The 15555-nt window shown below is 41.7% G+C and overlaps 1 protein-coding gene across 3 annotated transcripts in view; it reads right to left on the reverse strand.

The window, feature by feature from the left end:
* Positions 1-9828, reverse strand: part of SF3B1 (splicing factor 3b subunit 1) — a 32553-nt gene extending 22725 nt beyond the window's left edge. For 2 of the 3 annotated variants that reach the window (XR_013996216.1, XM_081095345.1), the window contains exons 1-3: positions 9747-9828; positions 1778-1944; positions 375-479 (exon numbers count right to left, since the gene is read on the reverse strand). Coding sequence is in view for 2 of the 3 variants with exons in the window: in XM_081095345.1 (XP_080951471.1) it covers positions 375-479; positions 1778-1944; positions 9747-9774 (300 nt within the window). In the remaining variant the exon portion in view is untranslated. The remainder of the gene's footprint in view (positions 1-374; positions 480-1777; positions 1945-9746) is intronic. The other variant, XM_081095343.1, reaches the window with a different exon arrangement.
* Between the last annotated feature and the right edge of the window lie 5727 nt (positions 9829-15555).

Consider the following 15555-nt stretch of genomic DNA (forward strand, 5'->3'; position numbering starts at 1 on the left):
GCTAAGTATTGCCCCAGCTGGTTTGGCTCAATGGATAAAGCGCCAACCTGCAGACTAAACGGTCACGGGTTCGATTCCAGTCAAGGGCACATGCCTCGGTTGCAGGCTTGATTCTTAGCCCAGGTCAGGGCACGGGCAGAAGGCAACCAATCAATGTGTCTCTCTGTCTCTCGCCCTCCCTTCCACTCTCTCTAAAATCCATGGAAAAATATCCTTGGGTCAGCATTTAAAAAGAAATTAATAACTTTACCAAATCAACTCTCCTCAAAACATTCTAATAACCTTACTCTTAAAATATATGGGCTTCCATGGGAATTGAGACAGTTTTCTTTAGCTGAGTAAACTCTGGATTTAACAAAAAAGAAAAAAGTCACCTGTTCTGTTGACTGTGGTATATCATTAAGCAATGCCACAGGGGCATGATATCCTGGCTTCTTCTGACCAAGCAAACTTGTAGATGATGAGTAGTCATCGTCATCCTGCAATAAAATGCCACCAGAAAGCCATAAACAAAACATCAGAATTTAAAAGTAAGAAAAATTATACTAAGATTCAACATGAAATCTAAAGACTTACTGACAGTGTGAGGTCTAAACCCTTGTTCACAGAACTTATAAACATGTGAGTTTTCAACTCAAAAAAAGTTATTAAAGAAATTAACCTTAGTTTTTACTCATTTAAAAATATTAAACAAGAAATGCTTTCTGTGGAAGCCAATTAAAATAAAGTAAGTATGAACTAGAAAAACCTGAGCATTTTGTTTTCTCAGAGAGGGCATGATGAAATTTGTTTTTCACATTTGGAAACTAAAGTTTATTTAAAAATCTCCACTTTCCTTTTGTGTTTGTTTGTTTGTTTGTTTGTTAACATGATTTAACCACAGAAACAAGTAAAAGATAATGTTTTAAATGTACTTGTTTCCCTTGTAATAATATTTAAGCAGAAAGTGTTGTATTATTTTACGAGTGTAAGAAATACAACAGTGGGTAACTCTCAAGATCTTACCACTGATTTAAAAATGAAACAATTTCTCCTTCAGTTTCTGGAACATATAGCTACCACTATCTCTTACCAGAAGGTATGATAGGCTTCTAGAAATTTTACCTTTGCAACTTTCTAATTTACTTTTTAAAAAGTGCCAACTACAAAATAAAATGTGGCTTGAGTGTCAAAAAAATAACAAGTTTCATAACCTATATCCATAAAATGTCTATTACTGAAACATACAAAAAAGGGATAGCTATTTCACCATATTTGGATGTTTGAGATGATCTGACAAAATGTAAGCTATGGGAATATATAAAAACACTCAGATGTATTTCAAAATGAAAGTGGTCACCCTCCAGAATAACTGAAACAGGCACGAAGAATCCATTAATAATATCAATAACAAAACAGCACTAAGCACAAGTCAGATTCAGGTCACAAGGACAGATGGCTGCTCACTATGAAGTCACTTCCCATGTGGGTTACTCTAAACAGAGCTCAGTAGTAAGGATTTCCTTTATACAATTAATGATTTGTAGGTGCTTTGCTAGATGAACATAATGGTTCAGAACTAAGAGGAAGGATTCTTTCTGTTTAAATCGCTGTTTTTATTATTTTTATTTGGAGGAAGGATTCTTTCAAAAGTTTTATCCTCCAAAAGGAATATCTCCCAATTTCCAAAATGTCTGCAGATTAAGCCAGATGACTCAAAGAGAAAATACCTTTATATTTCTTGCTCTCCACCCAAAGAAAATTAAAAATGCTTGACTCTTGTACACTTTGTACTTACATCTTCAAGTTCAGTTGCAGCAATTGATGTCACATACCCAGCAAATCTGCTGTCACTTCCACCATATATTTCCTGGTCATAATAACCTGTAGAATCAAGGCCCACTCCTTGAGCTTCATCAAGAGCTGCCTTCTTGCCTTGAATTTCTCGAATCTGTGCTTCGATATCTGTAAGAAAGTTAACACAGACTTTAATTTCATTTCCAAAGAGCCCTCAACATAATGCATTTCCCTACTAGGTATTATTTAGGATACTCTTCTAAATATACAAACTAAAATAATTATACCATATAAAGGGTTAGAACTATAACTATATAAAGCATTGATTTTTAATACATTTAATATATCTCCAAATCAATAGACAATAAATACTCCCATACAGAACAACAAATTACTCTTACATTAAGAATGGGTTACCAACGTTTATTAAATTACTGTTGAATTCTAAACCTTTCTCCAACTTAAAAAATAATACTGTCAATATTGACTAGGGACAAACAATAACACTCAAGATTATTCTAAACTCAACACTATCAAAAATATAAAAACAACACTATGGAAAGTGGTCCTCAAACTTGAACGCGAAACGAATTGTCTACAGATTTTGTTAAAATGCAGTAGGCCTGGATCACACTCAACTTTCTGCATTCCTAACACGCTCCCAAGTCATGTCCTAAACAGCTAGGCTCACACTGTGAACAGTAAAATAAAGGGCAATCTAAATTCTTAAGCATGGAATTCAGAACTCTGCATAATTTGGCTGCAACCATCATTACACTTATTAGTTCATGATTAGAGTCTGAGATCTAGCCCTGGCCGGGTAGAACTTAGTTGATTGGAGCACGGTCCTGATGTGCTAACGTTTCGGGGTTCAATCCGCAGTCAGGGCACAAACAACAATCAACGAATGCAACAAATAAGTGAAGCAACAAATCAATGTTTCTCTTCCTCTTCCTCTCTCTCCCACCCTCCCTCTCTCTCTAAAACCAATACACAAAAAATAAAGGTTGGAAAAAAAGTGTGTATAACTATGATTTTTTATAAAGTCTGAGATCTGAAATCAAAACATCTGCCTTCAAAGAAAGGTTCTTTCTCTACTAATTAATACTTCATTTAAACATGTGTACCTCAGTTTCCTACAACATAAAGGTTTTTTTTAAAGGATTAAATCACCACCCCCACCTCCCCAAGCACCATGTTTTCTATTCACAGGTCTAGTATTTAGAAGACCGACATCTGGTGAATGACGAATCAACTCTCCTCAAATGCCCCCCAAACTTCTCAATTTTTAATTTTGTCAAGAGTAGGAAAAATTAAAATACAGTGAACACTCACATACACTTATCTGTATTCATCAATTGTGTCTATATGAGATAAAGCAAATGTGTGTACATATAACTTTTCTAAACCATTTAAAACTCCTAATATTTCTGCATCTATTTCCAGATCTAGGACATTCTCTTATATAAATAACCACAACAGATTTAACATGCTCAAGAAATGAGCATGTTAAACCTTAATAACATTATCATCTAATATATTATCTAGCTTATCTCCCCAATTGTCCTAGTAACAAACATCCTTTTCCACAATTGATCCACAATTCAAGCAAGAGCCAGGCATTGCACTTAATTGTCATGTCTTTATGTTCTTCAAATACAGATGAGTCCTCCCAATTTTTTTAGCCTTTCCTGACACCAGGTAACTTTAAATTACAATTTTAAATGTTTAAATGTTTCATTTTAATTATCTGGATAACACAGGGCGGCGGAAAGAAACAAAGTATTTACTGCCAGTGATTTCTGTAGCCTAACTGATGCTTTCATTTTTGCTAGATCATTACCTTCAACTGAATTACACCTTAATACCAGCTACTTTAATTTTTTTAAAAAATATTTTATTGATCCCCCATAGAGAAGACGGGAGAGGGACAGAGAGCCAGAAACATCGATGAGAGAAACATCAACCAGCTGCCTCCTGCACGCCCCCCACCGGGGATGTGCCCGCAACCAAGGCACACGCCCCTGACCGGAATTGAACCCGGGACCCCTCAGTCCGCAGACCGATGCTCCATCCACTGAGCCAAACCGGCCAGGGCAATACCAGCTACTTTAAAAAGCTAATTTATTGAATGTCGGGGGGGGGGGGGAGAGACATATATAATACTCTTTGTAATACTTTAAGCAATAAAACAAAATTAAAAAAAAAAAAGCTAATTTATTAGTTTGCAAGGATCCAAAAGGGGAAAGATTCAAATGCTCATCCCAACCCCACGCTAAGGGAGAAAACCCTCTGTAGTTCCAAAGATGGGTGCAGAGAAAATGGAATAAGAGTACCTAGTCTAAGGCACAGCTGGGGCAGGCACATTTCCCTACAAGAGTGAGAACAAGTCTCAGAAACTCAAAGTAATGGAACAGGTTTACTATTACTACTGAGCTAGCAGCCCCAGTTTGTACCCAAATCTCAAAATTCTTAGATCTTTTATGAAATATCTTTAACCTCAAAAGTTCCAACTCTTCTGAATCTTTGTCATTTTTTTTCTTTTCTGGCTTTACTGATCTTGTTAATTGATTAGGTAATGTAAAATCTTCTACATGTTAAGATATAGACATGCTTTTTAAAAAACTAAACTTGCTCCAATTATCTACAGAAATGTCATTATTCAACTAAAACTCCCCCCCTTTTTGGAAGGGAATTCTGATCTTAGAAACATTTCAACCACCAGAAAACAAATCCTTCCCTAGAAGGTCAATATTAATTAAGTGTGAATTAATTAATAAATTTGTGAGCTAGCCCATTTGAAATCTCAATTCATTCAAAAAATTATTTCCAGCCCTGACCGGTTTGGCTCAGTGGACAGAGCGTTGGCCTGAGGAGTGAAGGGTCCCAGGTTCGATTCCAGTCAAGGGCATGTACCTTCACTGATCGATGTTTCTCTCTCATAGATGTTTCTAACTCTCTATCCCTTTCCCTTCCTCTCTGTAAAAAATCAATAAAGTATTTTTTAAAAATTATTTCCATTTACTTAAAAGTTACTATAGCACTGGCTGGCTGAAGTGTTGTCCTGCGCACCGAAGGGTCACAAGTTCAATTCCTGGTCAGGACACATACGCAAGGTTCGGGTTGGATCTCAGGAAGGCATATGGGAAGCAACCAATCGATGTTTCTCTCACGTAGATTTCTCTCTCTCCTTGTACTTTTCTCTCTAGAATCAATGAAAAGCATATCTCAATGAAGATAATAGTGTTTCCTTTAAAAAAATTACATTACTTTAAAAAAAAATTTTTAATCCTCATCCAAGGATATTTTTCCATTGATTTTTAGAGAGAGGGAAAGACAGAGAAACATCAATGTGAGAGAAACACACACCAATTGGTTGCCGCCTGCACGAGCCCCGACAGGGCCTGGGCCCGGGAGGAACCTACCACCGAGGCACGTGCCCCTGACCAGAATCAAACCAGGACCCTCTGGTCCACAGGCTGACGCTCTATCTACTGAGAGCACCGCCTAGGGCTACTACGTTACTTTTAAGTCAGAAAAATGCAATGCTAAAATTACACTTGTCTAACAAATACATCAAATTTTATCTGGCAGTTCAGTTTGACATCAAAAAATAGTACCTCAGAACTATGGGTAACATCTTATCTATTATTTGCATTTTAAACTAAGACCTAAGTAAACTGAGATTAACCACCACTGGTCACACCTCATACAACCAAATTCTGTCCCTCTACTACTCATTTACCCTTCTGTGCCTTTTATATCTATGCCCCAGATACTGCTAACTCCAGCTTGTAGCATTTCCTCCTCCTTGATGTGTTTTTATTCTTAATTTTAAATTCATATTGTTTGCAATCTTTTAATCATTGTTCATTACATGTTACAGAGCATAGCCTTTGGATGTTAACCATTCACTGACACTTTTTAGTCAGGTCCATAAGTGTTATCCATTCTGCACAGCCAGTGCAATTGATGAGCAAGGATTTTTCAAATGAGACTTCTAAAAGACATCCAGAAAAATATCTCACCTCTCAGCCTTTCCCTTAAACAAAATTCCAGTAAGACAACTAACAACAATGGTAAATTATTTTACTGAAAATTACAGATATCAATTCCTAAACGATGAACTCCTGATTAACATTAATTCAATAACTAAATTCTGAAGAAAAAATCCTTTTCAAAATCCTTAAGCAACTTCTCCCTTTTATTTTACTAGCAATATTCATACTGAAGACCACAAAAGTATACAAAGCAAAATAACTAAGTGAACACAGAAAAACAAAATTTCAGAACATGCAGAAAAAATAACTATCTCAGGCATTCTGCAAGCAAAAAATTAGAGAGAAAAAACTTTCAGCTTTGTGATACCAAAAAATATCTACTCAAGAGATAGTGGCAAAACAAGCCACTGGAATTTTTGGATAATCCGTTTTTCCTTTCCAAAACAGAAAACTATTCCCCCACTTGCCATAGTCAGCAATATCTGAAGAACTGCTGGATAGCAAGATTATGCACACTAATAATTATCTACATTTGACACGTGCAAAAAGGTCCGAAATTTTTATTTCATTTTAATATTTCAATACTGGAAAGCATAAGCCACACTGATCAAGATAAGAAGTAATCAAGTTGGTTAAGAGGATGTCAAGGACCCTGGCTGGTTTGGAGCAGGGAACAGGAGAGAGAAATAGAAACATCAATGATGAGAGAGAATCACTGATCGGCTGCCTCCTGCACACCCCCTACTGGTGATCGAGCCCACAACCCTGGGCATGTGCCCTGACCGGGAATAGAACCATAACCTCCTGGTTCATAGCTCAACACTCAACCACTGAAGCACGCTGGCCTGGCAATAAAAATATTTTTTTAAAAATTTCTTAAATGACAAAATACAACAAAGAATCGTTTTTCCCAGCAGCATTATTTAGGATAAAAAGATTATATGATCTTCTTTACTTAAATAACATGATGATGAACAACTCTAAATCAAAAATGGCCGGTTTGGCTCAGTGGATAGAGCTTCAGCTCTAAAAGGTTTGATTCCGGTCAAGAGCACATACCTTGGTTGCAGGCTCCTCCCTGGCCCGGGGCTCTGGTCCGGCTCCAGCAGGAAGCAACCAACCAATCCATGTTTTTCTCTCACATTAATATTTCTCTCTCTTTCCCTCTCTGAAAACCAATGGAAAAACACCCTCGGGTGAGGATTAACAAAAAACAAAAACACCACCAATAACAAAAAAATTTCAAGTCCCCCTCTCAACTACCTCAATTGCATTCAATGGCATAAGGAAGAATGGTAGTCCTTGATATACCACAACCAATGACTTTCCTAAAACAGAAGTAATCTAGCCGAAACCAGTTTGGCTCAGTGGATAGAGCGTCGGCCTGCGGACTGAAAGGTCCCAGGTTCGATTTCGGTCAAGGGCATGTACCTGGGTTGCGGGCACATCTCCCCGTGGGGGATGTGCAGGAGGCAGCTGATCGATGTTTCTCGCTCATCGATGTTTCTAACTCTCTCTCTCTCCCTTCCTCTCTGTAAAAAATCAATAAAATATATTAAAAAAATAAAAATAAATAAAACAGAAATTAAGCTGGTAACTGGGAGGAGGGCACTTTATTCCGTATTCAATGGAAAGCCAAAGTCAAACCTAGCTCAGCATGCAAAGCCTTCCCTAATTTGATGTTAATCTTAAATTCCTTTTTCTCAGCTCAGGAGGTATCTAATCTATGAGTAAGTCCCACTTCTTACTTATCTCAGCCAAATAGATGTATACAAACCTACCCAATTGTTCAAAGGTCATTTCTATAACACTATTTTTTTAAATATATTTTATTGATTTTTTACAGAGAGGAAGGGAGAGGGATAGTCAGAAACATCGATGAGAGAGAAACATCGATCAGCTGCCTCCTGCACACCCCACACTGGGGATGTGCCCGCAACCAAGGTACATGCCCTTGACTGGAATCGAACCTGGGACCCTTCACTCCGCAGGCCAACGCTCTATCTCCACTGAGTCAAACCAGTCAGGGCTGTAACACTATTTTAATACTTTCAGTACAAATTAATCTCAGTGAATGTTGATAAAATATTCAGCACCCATGTTTACCAGATTTTGGGGATACCAAGGTACAGTTCCTGCAGTCAACAATCTCAAAGTGGAAGAGAAAACCTTAACATGATAGAATATTCTAGGTAATATAATAAAGAATTATAGAGGACTATTAACAGCCAGCATTAAAAAAAAAAAAAAAAAAAAGAACAAAACTAATTCCGCTCCAGGTTATCAAAGATGACTTAAAAAGTGAAAACAGAGATGAGCCATGAAGGACTAGAAGTTCCAGCAAGAAACTATGTAAATACCATGTGTATTTCTACTAAACATTTACCAGCCCCTTTATACTCCACAGTGATGAACAGTGTCTTTTACACAGTGCTCAGGTGTTAAACTGAATGTTCCAATACTTTATGGCATCAGTTAATTCACATCGATAAAGCATAATCCCAAATACAGCAATTCTGGCCAATAAATTTCAATTTTCTGTAGCCCAAAGCTTTAAACTAGGTTCCAAAACTGCAGGAAAACCGACCAGAACTTTTGATTTCCTGTCCAAAAGTACCTTCTGATGAAGGTACCAATAAACAAGTACCCAAAGCCGTAAAACACCCCAAATGAACACTCCACTCCTGGATAAACAGAAACAGAAACAGAAACATCTTTACGTTTTCTAATTATTTTGCAAAAGGCGCGATTGAGAGATGGTCTAAAGAGAGAAAAATGAATGCCTCTACACGTCTCGATGAAAGCCCTGTTTCAATCTTAAATACCCAACAACAAGAATATTCAGGTCCCTGCAACTCGTGGGCACGTTTCACCCACGGCAGAGCGCTGGACTCCCGTTCCTGCGGTGACCCGACTATTCACATTCCGTCCTCATCAACCTGTCCCGTCTCATCCCTCTTTTCCTCCCACGACCCCCTGCCAGGCTCCCAGACACCATCTCGGGCTCCGACGCGCACCCCCAATCTCAAGCAGACGACCCCTCCAGACCAGGGCCGAGTCGTCTCCTCCGTTCCCCAGCTGCCCTGCACTCGCCGCTTCCCGCTGAAGCACCCACTGGTCCCGTAACGGGAGGACAACGCTTCCCCACCAGACTGCGAAACTAGGGATGGCCTCGTCTCCACCATCGCTCACGGCGACCCAGCCAGGCACCCGGAAACGGCGCGGGAAACGACAGCGACCCTCTCGGAAGCCTCGCGTGGGATGCAAACTTGAGGCTCCAGGTCAGAAAGCCAGGAATGCAGCTCCACTTCCCCGGCCTCGTCCTTCCTAAAAGGCGGCCCTACTTCCTGCCACTCCCGCACGCTCCCCTAGTGAGCCCCAGCCCGGTCCCAGCGACCCCCGAGGTGTGTGCCCCGCCTCCCACAAAACGATCCGCTACCCCGAAAGCAACGGTGTCTTTCCTCTTCCAACAACGAGTCTCGAAAGAAAAAAATGTTTACTAAAAGCAATCAAGGGGGGGGGACATTTTATTCCCAAATCATTTCATACCAAAAAGAAAAAATGAGGACACAGATGAGCCAAGGTTAGGAGAAACGGGCCCCGGCTTGACTAAACCAGACTCCGGGCTGCCGGGGGCGGCCGCCGGAGACCAGCCCGCTCTGCCCCCCGCCCCTCCCCGACCCCGCGCCCCGAAACCCTCCTGAGCGAGCCGTGCGAACGAGGCCCTCTGGCCCGTTGGAGACGCCAGCCCCAAGCCGCAGCCCCCAGACACGGAACAAAGAGCCTGTCGGGTGCAAAGGCAGGACGCCATTACGTGGGCCGCGGCCTGCGCCGAGGAGACGAGCCGGGCGGCGAACGCGGGCCCGGCCTCCACACGAGAAACCCCGGGGAGAGGCAGGAACCCAGGGAGGCACCACTCCGGCGGGCTGGGCAGCGGGGAAGGCGCGGGACTGGCGGCAGGCCGCTTACCTTCGTGAGTCTTGGCAATCTTCGCCATTTTGTCCACTCGAACACACAGGCGGAACTGGCGCTCCCAAGCCCTTCCGCTCGCCGCCGCTGCCACGGAGGAAAATAGCTGGGGGCTGGCTCCTGCGCATGCGCCCGCGGGAGCGCGCGCCGCCGAACGCCACGTGACAGAGCCGCGGCCTGGCTGGAGTGGAGCGGTGCATTGTGGGGTGGGGGCGGAGTCAGCCGTGGGCCTCCGCGCGGCGGCGTTCGTGGGGAACCCGGGGCGGGACTGGCCGGAGGGGCCGTGGTGCCTCCGAATAACTGCCGTGGAGGGAGGTTCCACGAGGACAGTCAAACACGGCCACGTAAAAAGCAAGACTTGCCCTAACCGGTTTGGCTCAGTGGATAGAGCCTCGGCCTGCGGACTGAAGGGTCCCAGGTTCGATTCCGGTAAAGGGCATGTACCTGGGTTGCGGGCACATCCCCAGTGTGGGGTGTGCAGGAGGCAGCTGATCGATGTTTCTCTCTCATCGATGTTTCTAACTATCCCTCTCCCTTCCTCTCTGCAAAAAAATCAATAAAATATATTTTTAAAAAGAGTATAAAAAATAAAATAAAACTAAAAAGCAAATTTAGTTTAGAGGAAGGCTCCGACCTCCCCTCCCCTCCCCCCAGGTTCTTGGGGAGGAGGCTGGGGGTCGGCCAGAGGCTTACCTTAGCGTCTGTCTCAGCTGCGGCAGTGCTTCGCTCCAGGCACATTCATTCGGCTGCTGTAATTCACGGTCTTTTTTGTTTTCCAGAAGTACTTAACCATTTGGGTAGGAGTTTCGTTTACAACATGTTCCCAAACACTATTCAAGCGGGCAACTGTTCCTAATCCCACTTAAAATGAGAGGGTAACTCGGGCGGGGGGTGAGGGTTACAGATAAAACGTGCAAGGTCACCCAGTTACTAAGTGACACAGCAGGAACTCTGCCACCTTGTACATTGTAAAGCCTTTTCACTGTACAGGTTCTTAGAAAACCACTGGTCGCCAGCACTAATGCTGATGAAATGCCTCCCAATTCTGCCTAAGAAACATAAATCGGGAGCTTCTGGGTTGGGGAAGACGGGGCATTGGGGAGATGGGGCACTCGGAGAACATGGGAGCTCCAAGCCCTTCCCTCTCCGCACACCTGGCCCCACACCGGAGTCGGCTGTTCCTGAGTTGTATCCTTTTATAATAAACTGGTAACTAAGGACGCACCCAGGGATGTTAGGGAAGGTGCACTAGGCCTTGACATGCACAAGAGAGATACTGTTGCATGACTCCGTGGTCTACACATACATCACAAAGATTGCACTGATACGTAAACAGTGGGAATAGATCTTGCCCTGACCACCCTTCAGATTAAGCATCAGATTTCTGTTTTACAGGTTTTCCTATCTTTTGAAGATGCTTGAAAAACTGAGAGGGGCCCTAAGCGGTTTGGCTCAATGGATAGAGCGTGGGCCTGCAGACTGAAGGGTCCCAGGTGAAGGGTCACAGGTTTGATTCTGGTCAAAGGCATGTACCTTGGTTGCAGGCACATCCCCAGTAGGGGGTGTGCAGGAGGCAGCTGATTAATATTTCTCTCTCATCGATGTTTCTAACTATCCCTCTCCCTTCCTCTCTGTAACTTTGCTTTAATGGATATCTTTGTTTCTTCTTTCCATGTAATTATTTTATTGAGTTTTGTATCTCCAGGCAGTTTTCCCACATTTGGGTAAAATGTTTAGCAGGCTGTAAACTTAACTTGGGAAAAGAGAAAAATAAAATTTTCTTGAGTGGAAAAAAGTAATTTAAAAGTGGCAGAAGTCTAACTGAATAGTGTAAGAAAGGCTAAACTTTCAGTGAGCTGAGACTTATGATAAAATGCTAAGGAAAATAAAAAGGGTTTTGTGTGAAGCAAGAATAATAAACTAGTTCTGTTGCTTGAGCTGGATGGTTCAATATAACAGAAGACAAAGTGAACTCACCAATTCTTTTCTTTTCTTTTAAGAAAAAATAATCCGCCCTAGCCGGTTCAGCTCGGTGGATAGAACGTCAGCCTGCGGACCAAAGGGTCCCAGGTTCGATTCCAGTCAAGGGCACATGCCTGGGTCGTGGGCTCAGTCCAACCTGCAGGAGGCGGCCAATCAATGATTCCCTCTCATCATTGATGTTTCTATCTCTCTCTTTCTCTCCCTTCCTCTCTGAAATCAATAAAAATATAATTTTAAAAAAAATAATCCTAAAACTAAAAGGGGAAAATATGAGTGAAAGGAAATGGGCTTAATTTAAATGAGGTGAGGTGAGAAGAGAGTGACTGACGGCTTTAAGTGAGGGCAGGTGTCCTGGCCTAAACCAACCGCATCCAGGTATCAGTAGAACTTGCTAATGTAATAAAAGCACTTTTTTGTTTGTTTGTTAATTTTTCCCCCATTGATTTTTAGAGAGAGTGGAAGGGAGAGAGAGAGAGAGAAATACAGTGATTGGTTGCCTCCTGCACACAAGACTGGGCAGGGATCAAGCCTGCAATCAAGGTACGACACGTGTCCTTGACTGTAATTGAACACGAAACGCTTCAGTCTGAGGGCCCACAGTCTAACCATTAAGCCAAACTGACTACAGCAACAAAAGCACTTTTAAGGACATTGCAACAAAATGTACTACTTGTGCCCTGACCGGTTTGGCTCAGTGGATAGAGCGTCGGCCTGCGGACTGAAGGGTCCCAGGTTCGATTCCGGTCAAGGGCATGTACCTTGGATTGGATTTCAGGAGGGCCCCCCTCATCTCCACAACCAGGAAGACTGTCTCACTGTGCCTGAACTGTGCAAGCAATACGGTTTATGCGGAACATCAGCTTTCCTTGTGGAGCCTGAAATCTGGGTACATGCCAGGTAGAGGGTGCCTATGTGATCAGCTCCAAACAAAAACCCTGGGCAGAGAGTCTTGAATGTTGGCAACAGTCTCTGGTTGGCAACTTGACAGAACTTGTCCAGAGAATTAAGCATGTCCTTTGTGGTTCTAGGACGTCGCTAGGAAAGGACCTGTGAAGCTTGCACCTGGCTCCCCCAGACATCCCACCTGCTCCTTTTCCCTGGACTGATTTTCCTTTGTATCCTCTCACGTAAAAAGTCATAGCTGAGTACAACCAGAGGTTGGGTCCTGTGAACCCCCATAGCAAACTGAACCTCCCAGTGGGCCTGGGAACATGAGGTGGTACCTACTTCTTGCAGTTACTATTACTTTCTTACCTCAGTATCCTATTTTTGTCACTGTAGTTCTCCAACCCCTGCTTAACAATGTCCTTATATTAAATTTTCTCTTTAAATAACTGGTGTACTTTTACTGACTGGTCCCTGACTGACAAAGCCAGCCAGTAAGGGCAAACTATCTAATCTCCTTTGCTAGTCCGATTTTTATCAGAACTTAACATCTGTAACAGCAGTAATCTATGTAACTCCGTTCCAGATTCAGATAAGGTGTTTGTTTTTTTTCAACCAAACATTTCACAAAGATAGTCCCTGTATGAAATCATTGAGCATGCTAGGAAGGTTATTCTATTGATCTAAAGTTTAGATTCTAAACAGTGAAAGATAGAAAAAAAATACATATGGTTTTTATTACAAGATTTCAAGCATCCATAAAAATCAGATATAATACTATTATAAACTCTCCATTTACCCATCATCCGGTTCAATTATTATCAACAAATGATGGATTTTATTTCATTTACTTTATTCCTCCACCCACACTGGATTACTTTAGAGCATATTGCAGACGTATTTCACCTGTAAGATCCTCAGTATGACTTTCTACTGAAGTAGAAATTTCAGTTGAATTTCCCAGTCTTGTATACTTCTTTCTATAGTCTGCTCAAAATAAAATCCAAATAATGCCCCTTTAATCTTTTAAACCTACAAGAGTGCACTCTTCCTCCTCCTTCACTTGGCATTTATTTGAGGAAATTGGATCACTGGTCTCACAGAACTTCCCATGTTCTGTATTTGGCAGACTGTGTCCCCTTGCTGTCATTTAACCTGTTCTTCTATCCCCTATGTGAACTAGCACATCTCAAAGCTTGACTAGATTCAGATTCACTTATTTTGGCAAGAATACTTAATATGTAATGTGTCAAATATATTTTACAGCACAGTTGGTTTGGACTTACATACTGCTTCTCATAGGTCTGGTTGTTTAATTTACTACTAGTCTTTTCAGATTGTATAGAGTCTGTACTATAGACAGACCTTTTAACTCGCAATTCTTGGAAGCACTGTCATCTACTGAAACTGAACCAGAGTTTGCTAACACCTTGAAGCTTATGAAATATTATTCTTTCCTTTGCTGGGAAGTCAAATGAGTACCACACACTGCCATCTATTATAAAGATTCCTTTGCCTTTTACTTTTTTTTTTTTTAATTGGGAAACTATTCAATTGGGTGGCCCAATTCAGTTAGGTATTTTCATATGTCTGGGTAGAGGTGAGTGAGAAAATGTTTGGTGAATTTAATAAAAGGAAGCCTTATATTAAGTACATAAGCACATCATGTACTAAAAAATGTTTAACAGGCCTTCTAGTTAACAATCGTTTGAAATAGAATTTAGTAGGAGGTAGCAATGTAATGTCTATATTTTGTAGGCACTGGTAACCACTGTGGTTTTTGAGCAGGGAAGCTATATGATGAAAATGTGTTTTAATGGAAGACATCACTGGAAATATTTAGGATTTAAGGCCAGAAGAGCAGGAATTGTGAATTTGAAGGTAATCTGATATAGAATTGTTTGGATACAGCTACAGAACCACCTGAATCGACAAGCACATCTGTCTTGTGTTGAAAAATGTTTGACAAATTTTGTAGCTGGGAATTTCAACTCACTCCACAAAGCATCTAGTGACTGCAATGAACAAAGCAAAAACAGAAAATAACAATCATACATATACACAGCAGCTAATATTAAACATAAATAAAACCAAGCCACCATTCTACCCTCAAACTCAAATGACTTCCCTTTACACGTGGGCTAAACCCGAGTTGGTCCCATGACCTCCCGGGCACCCTGAGAAAGCCCTCACTGCCTGACCTCATTTGCTACCACTCTCCTCACTCACTATGACCCAAAGCCCTTGCTCTTCAACAAACAGGGCGAGGTTGTTCCCGCCTGGGCCCTTTGCACTTGCTCTTGCCTCCACCTGAAGTAACTTTCCCCCAAATGTTCACATAATTCACTTCCTCGCTTCATTTAGGCCTTTGGTTCGTAGGGCCTCCTCAGAGGCCCACCGGCCCACCCTACAGAAAAGAGCACCCAGCCTGACCCCTTTCCATCTCCTTGCCTGCTTTTTCCTACGGCGCACGATTATCTGACATTGTGTTACAATACTAGTTCATGGATTTCCCTCTAAAATTAGCTTCTATGATAGTCCGGCTGGCATGGCTTAGTGGTTGAGCTTCAACCTATGAACCAGGAGGTCACAGTTAAATTCTTGGTCGGGGGCTCCACCCCCAATGGGGGGCATGTAAGAAGTAGATGATCAATGATTCTCTCTCATCATTGATGGTTCCCTCTCTCTCTCTCTCCCCCTCCCTTTCCTCTCTGAAATCAATAAAAATACATATTAAAAACATAAAAGGGACAGAAATTCCCAGTGGATACACCCATGTTTAAAAAAAAATAAACTTCTGTTCATTTATCCAGCACCTAAAGTGGCAAAGAATAAGTGCCTCCCAACTATTTGTTGATACATTTAATCAACTATTTCATTTACTAGGCGTACTGGTTAATAAAGTGTATTTTGTAATAAAAAAAAACCACACGATAATTTC

This window comes from Myotis nattereri, assembly GCF_964212035.1.
Source record: "Myotis nattereri genome assembly, chromosome: 7".
Taxonomy (NCBI): Eukaryota; Metazoa; Chordata; class Mammalia; order Chiroptera; family Vespertilionidae; genus Myotis; species Myotis nattereri.